This window comes from Magnolia sinica, chromosome 3 (assembly GCF_029962835.1).
Source record: "Magnolia sinica isolate HGM2019 chromosome 3, MsV1, whole genome shotgun sequence".
NCBI lineage: Eukaryota > Viridiplantae > Streptophyta > Magnoliopsida > Magnoliales > Magnoliaceae > Magnolia > Magnolia sinica.
The window spans coordinates 120906638-120927291 of record NC_080575.1 but is presented as its reverse complement, the minus strand read 5'-3'; the positions used below and the strand labels follow the sequence as shown (position 1 = coordinate 120927291).

The window sequence follows — 20654 nt, the reverse complement described above, 5'->3', positions numbered from 1 at the left end:
TTTTTTCCCTTCATCCTGGTGTGGGTGATGGGAATCACGTTATGAACGGCTTGGATGGCGTAGAAACATCATGACTGGCCATATGAAGATTGGTATCCATCTCCCACTGTTTCCTCCGCGTAGCCAACTTTTGAATTTTGAATCTGCTTGCCCGCACCCTCACATGAGCTGTTGAAACCGATGGAACGAGTAGACGTTACACGGCCTTTTGTCGTACGCGCTCCCTTGCGAGGTTGGATCTCTGACTATGGGTCCCACCGTGTTGCAGGTTCCTCACATCCACGCTGTCGATCCGTTTTCACAGGTCATTTTAGGACATGATACCAAAAATGAAGCAGATCCTAACCTGACAGTGGTGATAGACCATTAAAAACTCCCCGTGGGCCACAAAAGTTTTTATACCAATGATATTTGTGTCATCTCTTCATCGAGATATGTGTGACCTAATCAACAGTTTAGATTGAAAATAAACATTCCGGTGGCCTCCAAGATATTTTAAATGGTGGGTATTCAATCACCATTTTTTCCTGTGGTGTGGTCCACATAAGAATTGGATATACTTCATATTTTGGTAACAATCCCTAAAATGAGCTTTCAAAACGGATGGACAGCGTGGGTGTATGTTAATACATCAAGGTGGGCCCCACAGTCAGGTATCCAACGACCTTGGTGAATCCATATAGGCGATCCGGTACGTTCATAAGGTATTCCCATCGTATACATTCTTTAGTTAAAAATAAAAAAATAAAAAAATAGACCCTTGATTTCGTTGAATGGGTTACATAGGACCGAAGTAATGGACGGTTAATGAAGTAACAACAAAATGTCTAGATTCCACGTGAATGTTTTACTAACCTAATGAGTGGACTGCATCGATTTTCAGTAGAGGAAATATCCGTACTGGGGGCCACCTTACAAACGTTCCGGATACCTAATCAGATGATAAATTGGCAGGTGAGATGCGCTTGTGCTTAGTGCTTGATAGAGGAAAACAAGTGGGACCGCGCGCGTGAGTTTGAAGGAATTAGAGGGTGCATCTACCAATGTACCGCTGTTGTAATAGATCTTCATCGTTCATCGGGTGGGGTAATTGATAGCTTCTTATACTAAAAAAGTAATTCTGGTTTAATCATATCTTACACAGGCGCAGTCCACACTTTAATGTGCATGTTATTCATCTGATGATTAAAGAAATCTAATTTTTGGTCCATGGAATTGACACGTCGGAAAACATCTAATGAGCGGCTAGGATCTCTCAAGTTCTGCTACGTGTGTCCGTAAGAATATGCTGAACTCACGCGAGCGAGCCGCACAAGTACGCATGGAAGGAAGAGAGATTCCTTGGATTGGGAGGATATAAATCTCAGGTGGACCACACCATAGGAAAACAATAGTGATTGGATATCCACCATTAAAATCATCTTAAGGCCCACTGTACTGTTGGTTTGACATCCAATCTGTTGATTAGGTCATACAGACCCAGATGATGGGAAAAAACAAAGATCAGCTTGACCCAAAACTTTTATGGCCCCTAAAAAGTTTTTAATGATTGAAGTTCATTCAACATTTTTTCTTGTAATGTGGTCATCTTGAGATTGGGATATACCTAATTTTTGGTCCTACAACATATATTGGTCTATAAAAATATATGGACAGCGTGAATCAAACACATACATCATGGTGGGTCCTACGGAGCACCGACCATCAGCCATTGGCTGGTGGCAGGGGGAGTAGCCAATACGTTTCCGTGCTTGCCAAGCCAGCTTGGAGGGATGTACCGACCGGCGACCGTAGCGGATCTTGTCTGTGGTAAATAAACGCCAATTTATCGCCAATTTCTCAGATCTCATCTATTGAAAGAATTGTGGATCCGTTCGTGTAAATGAGACTTGTAAGAGCGACATATCAATCAAAGACGTCCATCTAGTAGGCCCTACAATGGATGGCCAGTATTTCAGAATCACACTTATTTTCCAATCAAATACATCATTTCTAAGTACCGAACGTTGGACCGTCAACCGTTTTCTTTCCCACCGTTGCTTTTAAGAGCTCTGATCAGACGGATAGATCGTCCATCTGTGAGTAATTTTAAAATTTTGGCACCCCATAATCCCGACAGTTATATGATGTCCGTACTAACGTGTCTACTACAACTCGACTTTCTCGCTTGAAATGCCACGTGTGCGACAGTAGTATGTACGCGTGTCAATTTTTTTGTATTTCTTAATATATCGCGCGATTCGAGACGTGTTGTATGCTAATTCTCATGTGACCCCATTTTTTGGACGTGGCTAATATGATCAGGTGGGCCGTGAATTTAGATGTAGGGCACATGTTTAAGCAGATGAGATTTAATTTTGATAAGGGCGTAAAGACAAGATGCGAATTGCTTGTGATCATATCCTCAGGAACTCCCTGTGTTCGGAAGCTATGTGGGGCCCAAAGAGATTCCGGTGACAAATACACTCCGTTCATCAGTTCACAATAGGACAGGAGTCCAAAAATCATGCAGATTCAAAACTCTGGTGGGCTACGCAACACCAAACATCAGGGATTGAACCTCACTATTGGAAATTTTGCAGGACCCACAGATATTTTGCATGCCTGCAGTTTATCTGAGTGGTAATAGCATTATGAACGGTTTGGTTGGCATCTAAACATCATGGTCTGCTCCAGGAAGGTTTCTACGGTGGGTGTACGTTCCGTTCTCACTGTTTCGTGTGGTGTGTCCCACCTGAGCTTTGGAGCTGTTTTTTTGGACTCCTGTCCTATTGTGAACTGAAGGAAGGAGTGGATTTGTCACGGGCATCTCTATGAGCCCCATGTAGCTTCCAACAGGCAATTCACGTCTATCAAGACAGAAGGTCGCATATGATGAACGGATTGGATCTAGGTTACGTGTTCCATGATCATGTAAATACCATCAGCTCTTATGGGCCTATCATCCTGTTCTTTCAGGTAGCATGAGGAATGGCGAGGAGAGGACGGGACGCCCAACGTTCAAGCCTTCTTGGGGCCAACTTGATATTTATATTCCATCCAAACCGTTCATTGTGTCTCACATAGATGACAGAAAAACCAAACATAGACTGGTCCAAAACTTCACTGCCGCCCAATAAGTTTCCAGTGGTATGCATCCTCATCTCTCCACCTTTCCCATGGCGTGGCCCACTTGAATTTTAGACCGACGTTATTTCAGGCTGCCGCCCGCACAAACAATGGACAGAGTGGATGTCACACAAGCACTACTGTGGGCCCCACAGCTTTTTGTTTCACGGGCTACCTGCAGCTGTTGTTGACAAACAACAAAGCGACCTGAATCCTCTGCAAAGTGGGAAGCACGTATTTAAATTGCACAATAGAGAATGCAACCATTTAAAAATGGTTTAACCAGAATTGTTGTTGATGTTGTCAATCAGTCTAATCCGGTGCAAAACTCATTAGATTTCATGAAATTTGGGGCAACCAAACAAACCCAATGGGCCGAGCTTAGGCCCGCGATGTATGGCACGGTCAATATTCAAGCTGGGTATTGGGCTCAAGGCATTTTAGACCTACCCCGCCCAACCCACCTTCATATGTAGTTGTGCCACATCTTACAAACATCATTCCAATCCTTGGTTAGGTAACACCATGCATTTTGAATGAAGACCATTGATTTCATTCCTCCAATATGCCTATTTCTTTGTGCATGTGTGGCCCACTTAACCGATGGATAGATCAAGTGTTCACGTAGGAAAAAGAATTTTTATGAGTGGATGGGACAGGAAGAGGCCAAACTGGTAACAACAGGATTTGAGGTCACAACCTCTCCTCACTGGAGGGGGGGGAGTCGAACTGATTCAACTGCGAGCATTGAGTAACAAAATGGCCAGTCTACAATTCTCCAGATAACAAAACTTCAGGACAACATCCCCATTTGGTTAAGCTGGTCAGTCTGTGATGGAATAAGAGAATCCAGTTAGCATACCATTACAAAATCAACCTAAAAGCTACAAGCAGTTGCAGAGAGGATGATTGGACTTCCAAACAGTAGCATGGTGGGGTTGCATTGCCCCTCTATCCCCAAAATGGTGAATTTGCAACTATTTCCACGGGAGGTAATTACGCATTATCCTGTGTCACTTTGGTATTCTCCTAAGCAATTTGTACAGGCCAAACACATTCTTTGCTTGCCACAGATATGGGATGAAGAATGACCGATACATAGCGGGTGACATCTCCCTGTCTAGATAGTGTATCGCAGCAACGGTCTGAAAATTGCAAGATTTATATAGCCATGAGGATGAAGAACAGAGTTATAACATGAGGCAAACGGAATGGAATCTAGATTAGAGAAGGAACCAAAAAAAATAAAAAACTTTGATACTTCAACAGAGTGTGATGGATTATATGCAGGCAATTAGAAGTTGCTTGGATATTGCATAGAATGTCATACAGGTGAAAGTAAACCGTCCAAATTATGGGTTCCCGTTTAGATGGATCATGAACCAAAAATTAGGCTTACTTGATTATCAAGCTATCGGATTGGTGGACATCTATTGAACAGTTTAAAATGAAAAGTATCCAACAGTCCTATTTCAATAAACAAGTGTCCACAGGTTGCAAGTTAGGATTGCTCAACCAATCTCATTTCGGACTGCAACTAAGAGACAGTGAGTTCCGAAACTTGGTTTAATTTGAGTTAGCATATGCCCCGTATACAATTTCTGAGTGCCTGCATATCAAGCACCATACTCTGCCAAACATATCAAATACTCCCCTTTGGATTATATAAAGAATTGTATCATGAGCCCTCAGCAAGCCTTCTGCTGAGGCCCGTGACTCCGTACACTGGGTTGCAATGGTTCAACGATCTCAGCCATCAATCTGATTGGAATGCCTAAAACTCTCCAGCAGACACCATAGGCCCTAATCAAAGGGTAATCAAGTAATGAATCTTCCAATGTGGGAGGCTTTTAGGGGAATTCCCCATCCACAGAGGACCCAATCCAAGTGACATGTCTGAATCATTGAACCATGGGCACCATAAAACGTACACCTGGTGAGACTTAGGAGCTAGTATTTCCCCTTGAAATTGAGCCTTACCTCCCACGTCGATAAATCACTTCCTCGGGTAGCATATGGCCGCTTCAGATCCAGCTCCACCAGGAAAGTACAGGCATCAAGATCCCTGAGCTGTGACATCAACCGAATCATCAGGATGCACAATAAGAAGGGAGGGACATGCAATGGGAAAATGAGCATAGTATAAGGAAACTGCAATTACATATTGCTCATTAGATGCCTTGTTCTTATTGTTGAAATAAGGTGGCGCTGCTGCAGTTCCTCCAAGAGTTGAATTGAATGGAAATGGAAGAAGCCCTTGGAAACCATCATCAATCCATCGTACTTCGCCCACATGTGAAGGGATGAAAAAAGATGAAGGAAACCTATGCCATTCGCTTCCAACACAAAGCGTAGAACCTTTACAAAAGAAAACAACAACAACAATAACAATAACAGAGCATCAGTCATCAGATCAACATTTAAGAAACTAAAATCATGCAGTTTTTCAAGGGGAACACTCCAGTGGTATTGGTACCAACCACCCTAACCTTGTAGCGGTACTGGCCAGATGTGGGGCCCACACAAAGTATGTGTGCCATCCAACCTATCCATCAAACAAGTCACCTCAAAAAAACTCTACGGCCCAATACTCAGCCTGATTCAAATGTACCACAGCAAAGGGAACAAGATGGGGGGGAACACCCACCCTTTTATTCCAAAGGGGCAGACTTGAGTTGTAAAACAGCCTGATTTGTGTCCTGGCCATTCATCTAGCCTGGATGAAGGGCATGAACAGCCAGGATTCTATATCAAAGTGTCCCGTATCGGTATCGGTTGGCGTAACGGTGCCCTCCAAAACCGATACGGATACGGGGGCGTAACGGCGATACAGGGGCGTAACGGCCCATAGCGGTGCAAAAAAAATTTTTTGCTAAAAAAAAATGAAAAAATATAGATTAAATCCATAATATTCTAAGCATTCCAAATATGCATTCATTTATAAATTGGAACATGTTTATGGTGGTGTAACGGTCCACTCTTTAGTGAGAAGTTGTATCGAACTGTCTAATGAATTTATGAACCAGATAACCTGAATTTGACTACAAAATTTATATATTTAATTTTTTAAATATTTAATTTATATATTTAACAACTTGATATCATTTCTCCCAATAGTTCTTAAAAAAAATGAAATTAAATTTAGGTAGATGGCGTTGTCAATTTGGGGCTGACTTGGAGGACCAATCTATACACCAAATCGGCCTCAAATTCATGCAATTTATTGTCATTATCCCACTTATGAATTTGTGGACATTTATTGGATAGTGAATCATGAAAAAAAATCAAAAGACCCTATTTTAAAAAATAAAAGTCCACAAATTAACAATTAAAACTATTCAAACAATTTGATTTTGGCATTGTTAGTTAGCAATTGCAGTTCATAATTTAATTGCTAAATTTTAAGTTAATATATGTCTCGTGTACAATTTTTTAAGGCTCGAATTAGGCAGGACTCAGATTGTGAAGTGTAGCACACGTGTCAAAGTTTTTTGGGCCCCACCCGTGATGAATGTGTTATATCCACACCGTCCATCCATTTTGCCAAATAATTTTAGGGCATGAGCCCAAAAATGAGGCACATCCAAAGCTCAGGTGGACTGCACCATAAGAAACAACACTAATTAAACGTTCACCATTAAAAATTTATTAGAGGCTACAAAAGTTTTAGATTAAGGTGACATGTGTGTTTTCTCTTCATTCACGTCAGCGTGACTCAATTAATAAGTTAGATTGAAAATAAACATTACAATGGACCTTAAGAAATTTTTAACGGTGAGCATTCTATAACCACTGTTTCCATGGTGTGGTCCACATGAGATTTGGATATTATTAATTTTTTAGATCCTGATGTAAAATGACGTGGCAAAATGGATGGACGACATGCATAAAATATATACATCATGGTGGGGCCCACTCAGGTTTGATCCAATCAGATTAGGTGGAGTTTCCCCCCACCCTTCTAATCACTGTGACTTTAACTTTTCCACTTTTGCCTACGATGAAAATTTTGGGGAGCAAGAAGTTGACCGGATATAAAAGCATCAAAATGACCCTTGTAGGAAACTCTAAAACAAAATGTGTCAAGGGGTTCCCCCAAAGATTATTCGGGATTCTTGTAATTGCAATTTTCGGAACGGCCAGAAATATTCGAATAGAAGAGATAGACAAAAAAAAAAATTTAGTGATATTGTAGAAAACAATGGTCCTTGACAAAATGTTTAGTGGTATTAAAAAACACTTAAAACGTATGTACATTGAATAATGTTATTTCCCATTCACCAAAACCCTTGTAAATCCACTGCCCGGTAGTACATGACAAACAACGCCAAAGGAAAATCAGGGTTATCCCCGCCACAATACGGCAAACGGATGGAAAATAACTTAGGGCCTAGAATTTTTTACGTGAAAATTTATCTGCCATTTTTGTCCTCCCGATACGCTAGATATAATTCATTCTTTGGGGTATGCTCTAAAATGACCTCTCAAAATCTACGGCGTAGATGTAATAAATACATCACTGGAGCCCACGTAACTTTGATCTCCTTGAGCCGTTCGTACAACTCGCATGGAGTGGAAGAAAACAAAATATCATCAAGCAGTCGTGCCAAGGAAAAAAAAAAGAAAAATACATATGATAGAGACAAGACGTCGAAAAGAAAAGAGGGAAAGAGAGAAGAAAGGAGAGGGAAGAAGGAATAGTGGAGAAGCAGAGAGAGAGAGAGAGAGATGCCAGAGGAAGAGGAAGAAGAAGAGAAAGGAAAAGCCGCCATCAATAATCCCAGAAACACCAGACCTAAGAAGAAGAAGAAGAAAGAGAAGAAGAAGAAAATAAAGGAAAACAGGTATGTTTAGTATTTTTATTTTTTTATTTTTAAAGGCATACGACGCAGTACTAACATAAGCTTACAGTGGTACTGGCCAGATGTGGGGCCCACACAAAGTATGTGTGCCATCCAACCTATCCATCAAACAAGTCACCTCAAAAAAGCTCTATGGCCCAATACTCAGCCTGATTCAAATGTGCCACAGCAAAGGGAACAAGATGGGGGGGAACACCCACCCTTTAATTCCAAAGGGGCAGACTTGAGTTGTAAAACAGCCTGATTTGTGTCCTGGCCATTCATCTAGCCTGGATGAAGGGCATGAACAGCCAGGATTCTATATCAAAGTGTCCCGTATCGGTATCGGTTGGCGTAACGGTGCCCTCCAAAACCGATACGGATACGGGGGCATAATGTTTTAAGGTGACACATCTGATGGACAGTTTGGATTCCATGAAAATATCAATGGACCTCATGTTTGGCTGGTACCACTGTAAGGTTAGTGGCACCAGTATGACTGGAGCACGACCCATTTTTCAAACAGTGATTTGAGTACATTTGCATGAAATACTGACAGACTAAAACCTTCCTGATTTTACTGGGATAAAATGCAAGCAGAATAAACCAGTTCTCACCTACTCCAGCATCATCATGATGTTCTAAATGCTTGTAAATCTCCATAGGTGCTGAGTATCCATGCATCAATGAGAATGTCCGAGCATGCGATGCGCATAATATGAGGCCAAGAACCACAGGTCTGAGAATTTTCGCAACCTGATTTGGGCACATGTGGAGAAGAGACAGGATTCAGGGGTTGATCATTGAGAATGCAAGTTGCAGCACTGAAAGGCCAAAGACAGAACAAGCTCTCACCATAACAACTGGAGAATCTTCAATGACTCCAAACTTATCTCGGAAAAGATCTGGAAAGCTTTCAATGACAGCTGCAGCAGCGACACAAATCAGTGGGTATACTGGATAAAGGAACCTGCGATGCCAGACATCAGATAGTTAAATAATCCTTCCTAACTTTAGAAAAATGATGGTCCATATTTTGGTTGCAAAATCCCAGATTGATCCATGAACAAGGTTTAAGATAGAACTCGACCAAGGATATGATGTAGGATGGTAAACCCATAAATAATATCAGTGCTCAAATGCTACAGATTATCAGTATGACCATTGTATTCTACCTTTATCAACTAAATACTTCAATTGTATGACAATGGAAGATATCAGGCGTGCCTATATCATTTACTGTTCCCTATCTTTTCCATTCCAAATCATGCGATCCAGATTTTGGGTCATTTTCGATTCATATAGCTATTTTTACTGACCCAAAATAATGGTTCTATAGTCTTGCTGTTGATTAAATTATAATGTGTAGACTGTAGCCTTAGAATGTAGAGATTTATGATTATGCAGTAGCATCCATATGATACAATCATCATTTCTTATAAAAATTGCATGCAGGATATATATTAATAACATTTTTTGAGGAGTCATCTAATACTAGCATCCATCATTTCCAAATATAAATAGCAATATGAATTCATATATAAAATTATATAGTATATACTTCATATAATACTAGAGCAACCCACATGATCATACCGCAGGTGCCATGTATTGGAGGAGGTAATGAACCATTAACCCATTCCCATACCATGTATCAGAGCAGCTCCCCTTCCTAGTAACCTCGAAACTAACCTTCACAAATTACCGCCTATAAGCCAATACCCACTTCTCATTTCATGCAATGATAAGTCAAATGCTACAACCCCTTTAAGAAGAAGCAGACGCAAAACACAGCTTCACCAAACTTCAGTTGCATATTGTAGAATGAACAGTTGAAGCTATCTCAACCCTTTATATACACATATTAGAGGAACTACATGGTCCTTATCAGCAAGATGTACAATTTGTTGAAGCACAAAATTCCCACATGTGGTGCACATTTTTCAGCAGTACAATCCATCGATCTGATATGTCTCACAGTGGTAATGGATACTGCACAAATCTCCTATATCGGACAACCAAACCATTTGATATTTGGAAAATTTACAATTGAATGTGGACAGTTTCTGTACCTTTTCTCTTAACTGTTCCTTTGTTGGCCACCAATAGAAGGGTTACAATCATCAGTTCTGGGAGATTCCTGAGTAATCTCATATGCACATTGAGGGCCATCAGATCAGGTTCCAATCGCTGAACCATGAACTTCACATGCAGCGAATCATGTGCATCATTAAATAGTAAGTTTGCTGATGAGAAGAATCCTACAATACCTTCATCTAGGGCTGCAACTTGGGACCCGGACACGACCAATGCAATCCGAGTTTTGGTCTCGTTTGGTCAGGTTTTCGGGGTCGGGTTGGGTTAGGGTTGGAAATTTCCAATCTGATTGGAAATCGGGTGAGTTTGGGTTGACCCAATTCAGGTCAGGTTGGGAACAATCCCATGTATTTGGGTCAGGTTGGGTGGGGTTGAGTACAGAGGATTTCAGGTTGGGTTTGGGTTGCACACCTACAGTTGAAATTCAAGTCGGGTCAGGTTGCAGGTTGGGTCTTCTTGAAGTCCGAGTTGCACCACTACCTCCATCCATACACACATCTATAATCTGAACTATTAGTTACACATTTCTGCATCTAGTCCATGTTTGCATGCACAAAATTTCTCAACATGCAAATGCAAATTACATCAAACCTTTTCCCTACCAGCGGCATCTCGATATAGTTACAGTTACTTAAACTTTCAGTGTTTATCGCATTCAAAATCATACTACCATGCAAGAATTGATCCACTTTCCAATTTACGAGCCACTTTCGCTCTCCCTACTTTCTGGGAGGCCATTGTTCTGATCAAATCCTAGTGATGTGATGATCTGGTTGATACCACAAAATCAATATAATCAAGGCACGTGAATAACCAGCTCAAACTACCAAGAGAGAGAGAGCTTATTTTTAAGCCTGCGAACTTCCCGACTGGATGTAAATCTTGATGCAATTGCCTGAATTCCCTCACTTTTTCCCACATCAGTGATACATTTTTTGTCAAGAAAGCAGTTTTTTCTTCTAACAAGAACGCAGTGCTTCACATTCAAAGCCAAGCCATATCTATGGTATAGGAAAACTAGTAGCACCCTAAGGAGAGTCATTCCATCCCTTTAAACTGAAGTACTCCAAATGATCTTCTAGCATAAAAGCTATATGCAAAACAGTTTTTTTTTCTTTCTTTCTTTTTTTTTTTTTTGGGTTAAATAACATGATGAATAGAATTATGTAAATTAAAACACAAATAAAAGACAAAGGACAGTCTACAATCTCATAGCACTGGATATTAGTCGACATTAAAAAAGAGATGGCATAACTCTAAATACAGAAAACCAACTTTCACAAGCAACGCTCCCTGAGACTTGTAAAAATCTATGAAGAAGGGGAAGGTAGGCGCTCTCACCTTTCTTCTTTGTGGGGCTGCAACGACATAAATGCCAACCAGATATAAATTGGAGAGACTACCACCAGCAGGTCTGGGGCATACTTTTTCCTTGCAATAGGCAGAATTCCCAAGAACAGTAATGCAAGAATGAAACTAAAATTGAAATTATTAAATCCATTCCTCAAATAATACAATGGCCCTTCAGTCCCATACAAATGGCTCTCGCCACCTCCCAAGACATTATATATCAACAGATTAAGCACAGATGACGTCCATTTCCCATAGTAGTAGTAATCGATAAGTACTGAGAGTGCCTGGAAGAAACCACAATGTAGAAGGGGCAACTATGAGAAAACGAGAATAGAACCTTAACTAGTTGCTATAAATGGGCCAGGCCGGCACAACTGGCTTCTAGGCCCAGCCAGACAAGGGCTGGAAATCAGACTCAGTTTTAGGCCATGGGCAGGGAGTGAACCTGATTTTCAGGTTGAATCATAGGCATGCCCAAGCACAGACCTTTGTTTGATAACTGTTCTTTTCTGTTGAGACCTGGCCTAAGCCTAGGTCCTGGACATTTTACGGCTTCAATTGGCTGAGCTCAGGCGGCTCATGCTGGCACCAAAGATTGGCCCACAATTTTTTCATTGAGAGTTCTAATTTTCATTTTTGTCACTATCCATGCCTCTAAACACTACTAGTTTAACTTACAAGAGTGGCAAGAGAAGTTGCTGCGCCTGAAAGAAACACCCGGATGAATCTTCCAGTAACTAAGGAGTAAATTGTAAGTGGTAAAACAGCTAGGATGGAGAATGGCCAACCAAGGAGGACCCCTGCAGCTGCTACTGAAACTGCCATTGCAGGTTTCCCAAGAAGGAATAGTGCTGATGAAAGAGTGACAGCATACATGGAGAATGAACTCGGCAAGAAACCTGGTAAAAGCACCCCAATTGCCAGATTAAGCCATATATAAAGAAAAGAAATGAATTAAAAAAAAAAAAAAAAACAAACCTTTTGTGAGAGAAAATACATGAAATTGCAATGAGTACAAAGTAGTGTTTTTTTTTGAAGACATAGGGTGTCCCCACCTCTTTTGAAGTGAGACTAATCCCCGTGGATACTTGCAATGTAGTTGGCTCACTAGCCATGAAGCATGTATAAAGAGGATTGCATCTTGAGGTAGAACAGGATAAGTGGTGCACTCACTTGTACTAGCAAAAAAACAACCGCTGGTTAAGCATAGCATTGCGAGTGCATAAGAAGCGAGCCGTTTTCCATATCTCCTAGAAAGGGCCACAATCAGAACTGTCTCTGTGATTGCTGATATGAGTCCAAGGAAGAGTCTTACCGAATAAAACACTTTAACCTGACATTACATTAAGCTGGTATTTGTTATGGGTGAAGAGACTGAAGGGAAAAGGGAAATACATTATAGTTGTTGCATGTATACTGAAAGGATGCAGTTTTTTTGTAACAAAAAGTAGTACCTAAGCAGAAGACGCAAGAAATACTTCGAAATGAGTGAAAACAACTCACTTTTTCCTCGCTGAAAAACCAGGAAGCAGGTATGGCCACTAGTTGGTGAAAAAGAATGTAGAGATAAGACCGGAGAGCAAACTGAGAACTGCAATATACATATGCATGCACTCTTATCAGCAATTGGAAGCAAAGCAACTATCCTCAAGAAAAAAATCAACTATACGTTATATCATATATGTTTCACTTACACAAACACACCATGTTTTTGCATTAATTAATTTGCAAAATGCTAAAGACCTTAAAACTCTAAAACTGAGGTCAGTACAGCCACTGAGAAAAGTCAAAACTCAGAATTCAGCATTGGACAAACAGACAGACAGTCATACCACAAAGCAGGGCAATGCATAGGTAAGAACATAGTGCAAATGCAAAATAAATATCAAAACAGGTACGTTTCATTTTTTCTGATTTATTTGATATTTTTTAGATTCTTTTATGCACACAAATACAGACAATATGGGCGCTGATTCGTATCAGTTTTTGTATTGGGCAAGGGGAAGGCCCAAAAGGATGTGGATGGAGGTAGTAAGAAAAGACTTGATAACCTATGGTCTAACTGAAGGTCTAGCCTTGATAGAGTGGAATGGTGGAACAAGATTCATGTAGCCGACCCCAATTAATTGGGATAAGGCTTAGATGATGATGATGACAACGACGACGACTTTTTGGCATCGCTAGTCATTGATACAAAATTGTAAGGGAACACAAAATTACCTACTATCAATGTTATTATCATCAAAATCAGCCAACATATCGCAAAATTGATATTATTGTCTGCGATACACTGGACCAAGTTCAGTTGAATAAATACAAAGTGTTCATTGATACTTACGATAGTTTGCCAGAAGCAATTGACAATAGTTGTCAAAATCCTATTTTATGGTTTAGGATTTAAGTTGAATCTTAGGCAAAACAATTTTAATCCCTTTTAAGATGAATCCACCAATTCTATGATTTATTATACTTGTTCCCTTCTTTTCAAATTTCATTTGGCTTTCATTTTATGCTTTTAAATTGGCGGGGGTTAATCTTTTTAAAATAGGTGAATTGTTTCATTCTATCCTTCATAAGAGATTAAATGATGAATCTTCTTTTCAACTTTAAATTGTGGAGCTTTTATTTATGATTTATTATCTCTTAACTGGTTGAGACACCAAATTGATCTATGACTTATTTTAAGGTAAACTTCTTGAAACCACAAAAAATAAAGAAAAGACAAGCATCCTTAGCACTTGTAAAAGGCCCTCCCCTATTGAAAAAACATCATGTTCTCTTTTGAGAGAGAGAGAGAGAGAGAGAGAGAGAGAGAGATTTGCAGATTCTGATATTAAAAATATGAAATCTTTTTCACTGGTCAACAAAATCGAGTGCTGCTTTTCCCAACGTGATTCTACACCCAAGAAAGGTACAAGAACATAAATTATTAAAGGACTCATGTATGCTTTGTAGGGTAAATTACTTGAACGGCAAAAAATAAAGGAAAGACAAGAATCGAGTGTTATCATATGCAATCGCATAATCACTTATGCGATCGCATATGCAATTTTGGAAGCACATACGGTTTTATGACCATTAGGCATTATGCAATAGCATATGCGATAATGCGATGGCATATGCGATTATGCGATTGAATATGCGATTATGCGATCACTTTGGCGATGAAAAAATGTAAATTTTTTGGAGGCCTATGCAATGGCATATGTGATTATGTGATCACATATGCCCTCAGGCCCCTTGGGTCGCATATCATCACTTATGCTATTTGACGACAATGCAAGAATGCTTTTAACACTGTATACCGTGCACAAGTTCTCAATTGCCAATATCATGATATTTGTTACTTTTCTTCGTGCATATAGATGGGAAATGGATGATTAAAGAGTTTTTTAATAAGTTACTTTTTTAAAGTTTTTAACTTTTAAGAAAATTGGAGACAAAAGGAAAAAAAAAAAAAACTTATGATTTACAATAAGGTTCGCGATCGTACACTTCAACTCCTATTACGATTTGCAATATGATAACGATTTTGACAGCATTTGACATAGAAATTTGATATATTGATTAAATTTCAGGAAAAAGAAAAAAGGAAAAAAAAATTGCCCAATTTTATAGGGAGTGTGTTTCTAGGTGTGTTTTAACTTTTAACAACTCCACTTGAGTTGTTTGCATCAAAGCATGAATTTGGTAGAAAAATAGTGATCCAAAAGTGGATTCGGGCCAGAGCCCCAACAAAGACAAAAGTTTGTTTAAACTTATTTTTCACTAGATTGATAAGAAAGCAAGTAGAAATCCATATCATACATGTGTTTCTTGCATTGACATGCTTCCAAGTAGGAATTTCAATTTAAAGGCAAAAATGGATGGAAAAAAAAAAAAGGGAAATCAAAACATGAGTACACCACAGATACAAATAGGGGTATGACTATAGAAAAATGTATCTAGGATACATATATCGGTATGGAAGTGTCCAGCCATAGCCAGTGCCACTGGAAGCAATGGTGATAGTTACATTGAATGCTTAGTATCCACCAATGCGCATACTGGAACACATTGTTGAGGATGTGTACAACCGTTATGTTAGAGAGTACATGGTCGGGCGCCATAACCTCATAGGCTGGGCACATTACTGTAGCCATGTGGAACAACAATATCATGGCAGCCTAGTATAGATAGGGGCGACGACTTCGAGTCAGCTTCTAACCCCATGTGGATCCAATACCAATGTATAATTTTTGTTGTTTTTGGTTTTTGGTTGTATTAAGTGTTTTATTGCTTGCATTTGTCATGAACTCATTTTGGATCTAATTATATCGCTTGTATCGCTTATGGCCATGTGCATAGTTTTGTCCCCTAAACAATGGAAAACTATTATGCATAGTTTTTTTTTTTTTCTGTTTCTTTTTCTTTTTCTTCGAGTCAGCTCGTAACTCTATGTGGATCCAATACCAATGTATTATTTTTGTTCTTTTTGGGTTTTGATTGTATTATGTGTTTTATTGCTTGCATTTGTCATGAACTCATTTTGGATATAATTGTATTGCGTATGGCTGTAGTGCATAGTTTTGTCCCCTAAACAATGGAAAACTATTATGCATAGTTTTTCTTTTTCTTTTTCCTTTTCATTTCTTTTTTTTCTTTTTCTTTTTTTTCTTTTTGGTAATTTTTGAGTTCTAAGTGTGTAGCCATGTGGTTTTTAACATCTCATTAATTTTCATTGAAAAATTCCACCATTTCTTTAAGTTCCTCCAATGTTCTCCTAAGAATGCGATAAATTATGCGATAGATGCAATATTTCTCAATGTTTCCCATGATGTTTCATATCCCAAGGGGCAGTGCATAGTGCAATACCTATATTGCAAACATAGCGTTTATCAATTTGGAGAGATGAATTATGCTTCCTAGAAATTTTTGGTTTCCAGTTTCAGAGAAAACAATAATATTGAGAGTTCAATGATAACCAAAAGTTGGAGAGTTTCTTTGGAATGCAAGCAATAATTTTTTATTTTTTATTTTTTTTACAGATAACTCAAATTTTATTGAGAAGAAAAGCAAAAAAACTACAAGCAAAGGGGATGCCGAGAGAGCGACCTAAGGGCTAGCCAAGAAACACAAGATTACATTCCCTTAATTTAGATACACAAGAAGCCCATTCAACAACCAACATCCTAGCCTTATGAGAGGTACCTTCTGCCAATTTCCTTTCATTTCTAAAGCATCTACCATTTCTTTCTTGCCAAACGGCCCACCAAATAGTTAAGGGCGCCATCCCCCACAACACATTTGCCTATTTCTAGAACCGCACTCTGTGCCACTCAACTAATAAAGAGTTCACCGAATTCGACAAAGACCACATAATATGAAACAACCCAACAAATCAGCCCAAATGGGATAAAAGGGCAGTGCATGAAGGGACGGTCCACCGTTTCCTCATCTCGCATACACAAGATACAAATATTAGGAATCATCATAGCCTGTTTCCAAAGGTTGTTGATGGTAGCACTTTCTTTCTACCCACCAACCACCCAAAGGCCACAATCTTTGAGGGAACATCATAATGCCAAATGAATTTAGTGTGCCCAACCTCCCCAAAAGAATCAACACCGTGAACAATAGTATAAAAGGATTTAATCGAGAAAGATCCCGACTTGTCGGCCTTCCACATCAATTTATTTGGATCAGATCTGCTTGGAGTATAAAGATGAATGCGGTGAAGAAGCGCCACAAATTCATCAACCTCCTCATCACAAAGAAATCACCTATAAGGGGGGATCCTAGACGATTGTCCCTCCTATACGAGAGAAACAATCAGCCACCCTAATCCTAATGGAAGGATTCAAGGCCAACCTGAAGATCCTTGGGAATTCAATTTTTAGAGTAAAAGATCGGTCTTCCCAAAACCAAATTCTTTCACCATTCCCCAATGAAAAATAGACCCCTTCCACAAACGTCAACTTAATAGATAATATCCCTTTCCATAAGGCTGACACTCTATAAGAAGAGGAATACATATTCCACCATCCTCCATCCGAGCACCCACATTTACTTTTAACAACATCCTTCCAAAGTGCTCCATCTTCCTCCCCGAATCTCCAAAGCCACTTCCCTGACAACGCAATATTCATGGATTTCATATCCTTTACCTGCACCTTCCCTAATAATTTATTACCAACCGAGAGGTAGTAAAGCCGAAATACAAGCTACAACAATATAAAAGATGCAACCAATAAGCCGACAAAACAAGATAAACAGCTCAAGCAAACATATCAACAATCAAAAGCAAATAGGTGGTGGAACCCAGTTATCTTATCGATGAGATCTCGACACCCAAATTGTAAAGAAATGGACAAGAGTACACCCTCAAGAAGAACTGAGTAGAAAGGGAGAGAACTTTATTGATATATCAAATTTGCAGTACTTCAAAAAACTCATTAGAAAATATTGGAATGCCTACCTCCTATAGCATCCTCCCTTCATAGGCCTTAAATGACTCTTCAATGAGAATCCCCTGACTAAGATGTTGATTTTAAATCAATCTAATATACCTAAGATAGTAAAAGCCTAATAATACTAAAAGCAAATTTAGGAAATAATCCTCCAAATATTCAATCACATCTTCAAATGAGCTCATATATCTTCAATCACATCTTTAAATCAGCTCCAATATTTTCCACAAAATAATAAATTGCAAATCCTCATACTTCGGCCCCAAATCTATAAATAAACAGTCCAAAATCAACCCATGTTGGGCCCTACAGTGGGTTGCAGGCCTTCATCAATTCTTCCTGGCTTTAAAAGAAATCTCAACCTTTGGGCTTGTACTACTTTTACAACAAATCTTCTTCCTTTTTGGTAGAAGCAAAGGGTGCAACCCTAAGCCCCTCAATTGAACCACACCACAGTCAATAGTGGGAAATGGTTGCCTACTTTTGATAACTTCTTGGGGGCCACAGAAGTTTCGAATCAAGCTAATATATCCATGTCAGTATGACCTTATGAAAAAGTTGGATGACAAATAAACATCAACGTGGGTCCTTGGTAGGTTTTAGCTTTCAACAGTTGAGGTCTGTTTAGACCACTCTTTCATGTGGTGTGGTCCATTTGAGCTTTGGATCTGCCTCATTTTTTTGCTCAAGCTCTAAAATGAGCTGGCGGAACCAATGGACAGCATGGATATGACATATTCATCACGGTGAGCCTCACGATTTTTATCAGTAGAAATGCACAGGCTTCCCTGTTTTAGGAGAGATCATTCACACAGTTTTGAGGCAGCAATTCTCCCTCGACCAAACAATGGTAAGAAATAATGATGGGCCATTTGCAGGTATTTACAGCGTAATTAGGAAAATCAAACAGCCCCTTAGGTTCATTTCCACGGAAATCAAGCTGAACAACAAATAAGGTACATTGACACGAGTCCTTCCAACATTTCCACTGTTTTCCGTGTTGACTGATTTCCATGGGGGTTTCCGTATCAACATTTCATCATCACCCTACTCAAACAACCCCTAACCAGCTGAATCAAGTGGTTGCCGACGCGTGTTTTGCAGAACCAGGACCGTCATGGTGTTTGAACCTTGCCCAGGTTCTATAACACGGAATGCGGTATTCTGATCATGGGATCGGACAAAACCCTAACCTAGGTTCTTGGAATGAGGAACACGAAAACGATCTTGGACTCGAGAAAACGACCTTGGACTCTTCAAAATAGAATTGAAAGAGATGGAATGAGGGTTTACCTGTATTCCCAGGTCTGGAATCCGGATTTGAAGAGGAGAAAATGTAGAGGCTCCCAGTAATTGAAGACCTCGTCGCAGTCGTGTATGATGTTGGATGTCGCGCTCATGTATCGGAGGATTACCAGTGCGAAGAACGGGAGCTTCCAGCTCATGGATCCGCCATCCGTCTTCTCTCCACCGTCCAATTTCTTCTGTGGTTTGTCCTCCTTGGTGTAGCTCTCCGTAGAAGGCGAAGATGAGGTGGGAGGGCGTCGTTGCCTCGCGGTGGCGAGAGCCATGAGAGAGAGACAGAGAGAGAGAGAGAGATAGAGAGAGAGAGAGAGAGAGAGAGAGAGAGAGAGAGTTCTCCTCTAGGAAAGCTTCTGTGTAATGAAAATCTCTCTTCTCCCTTTTAGAAAAGCTTGTTTGAGAGAGAGAGAGAGCCGAGGGGTTTTTCGCAGCTTCGCTTTTGAACGAGAGAAGTTTCGGTTTTGGCCGCTTTTTAGACCAAGGAGGAGTTTGTTTTGCATCCGTCGCGACTCAGGATCCAGCGTGTGTCATCCTTCAGTGGGGCCACATGCCGAGTTGTCGATCACCCAAACCGACCACATCTTGGATTCTGTGCTTTACGTGCAACCATAATGACTATGCTGAATGGAGATCATAACCATCAGTATCCGTAAACGCATGTTCAACTCTTAAAATCAAAGGACAGGATCATCAATGAATCTTGATTGTAGGATGATAACTTACTCTTATGGTGGTAACAATAATATGGACGGTTCAAGCTATCGAACTAACTAAGCAAGTGGGCCCCCGTCGCTGGCGAATACGCTGGACAGTAAGTCGCGACAGATGCAAAACGAACCAGATAAGTTTGCTCGGAACATTCTAATGTATTTCAAATACGATGCCTGGGGCCTGTAGCCTTTGAATACAGGTCATCTTCCAATGATCCAAACCGTCCGTCTATACGCCGAATCACCTTACACGGTGAAAATTAAACAAACAAAAGTTCTCATTTGGATTACTTCATCCCTTTGATGGCCTTATCATATTAATGGTTTTGGTTATTGAAAAGTAAACCCAAGTAAAACTGCCAGAGCTCCGACGTATCTTGTAGCAAGTCGTCTCAATGCATGCCAGATTTCCGACGTATTTGAGAGCATGTAGATGAAGGTAATTAGTAAATCCAATTCATTTCACATTTACTTTCATATATAGAGACTAGAGCCAGTGACTTGCTCACGACCATAGCAAATAAAATGCATTGAAATTCAAATATCATGCTTAAAAGAGTGGAAGAGAGATATATTGGAGTGTATTGGAACTTTTAAATATACTTACAAAAATAGGCAAGATATCCTTCGTTTGCTTTAATATCCCAAATCTCAAGTGGGCCACAAACGTAAGGGTCACAGACAAGCAACTTGCCAGCTTTGTTTAACCGTTCATTTAGATAACTAGTATTTGGACGGTTTGCATCCTCATTTTATTTATATGATTTTAGTGATGTGGTCAATAATTAAATTGT

The 20654-nt window shown here is 39.8% G+C and overlaps 1 protein-coding gene across 1 annotated transcript; it reads right to left on the bottom strand.

The window, feature by feature from the left end:
* Positions 1–3838: 3838 nt before the first annotated feature.
* Positions 3839–19579, bottom strand: LOC131241010 (dol-P-Man:Man(6)GlcNAc(2)-PP-Dol alpha-1,2-mannosyltransferase). The gene is made up of 10 exons (XM_058239613.1): positions 19142–19579; positions 12903–12990; positions 12573–12732; positions 12078–12298; positions 11388–11683; positions 8805–8919; positions 8567–8705; positions 5270–5466; positions 5089–5178; positions 3839–4253 (listed from the first exon to the last, which is right to left on the bottom strand). The coding sequence occupies exons 1-10, from the start codon at positions 19417–19419 to the stop codon at positions 4122–4124; spliced, it is 1716 nt and encodes a 571-aa protein (XP_058095596.1). The 5' UTR covers positions 19420–19579; the 3' UTR covers positions 3839–4121.
* Between the last annotated feature and the right edge of the window lie 1075 nt (positions 19580–20654).

Coding starts and splice junctions, on each gene's coding strand:
- LOC131241010 (XM_058239613.1), bottom strand. CDS start 19,419: ATGGCTCTCGCCACCGCGAGGCAACGACGCCCTCCCACCTCATCTTCG. Junction 11,684..12,077: donor CAACTTCTCTTGCCACTCTT/GTAAGTTAAACT, acceptor GGTTTCTTCCAG/GCACTCTCAGTACTTATCGA. Junction 5,467..8,566: donor TCATGATGATGCTGGAGTAG/GTGAGAACTGGT, acceptor TCTTTTGTAAAG/GTTCTACGCTTTGTGTTGGA.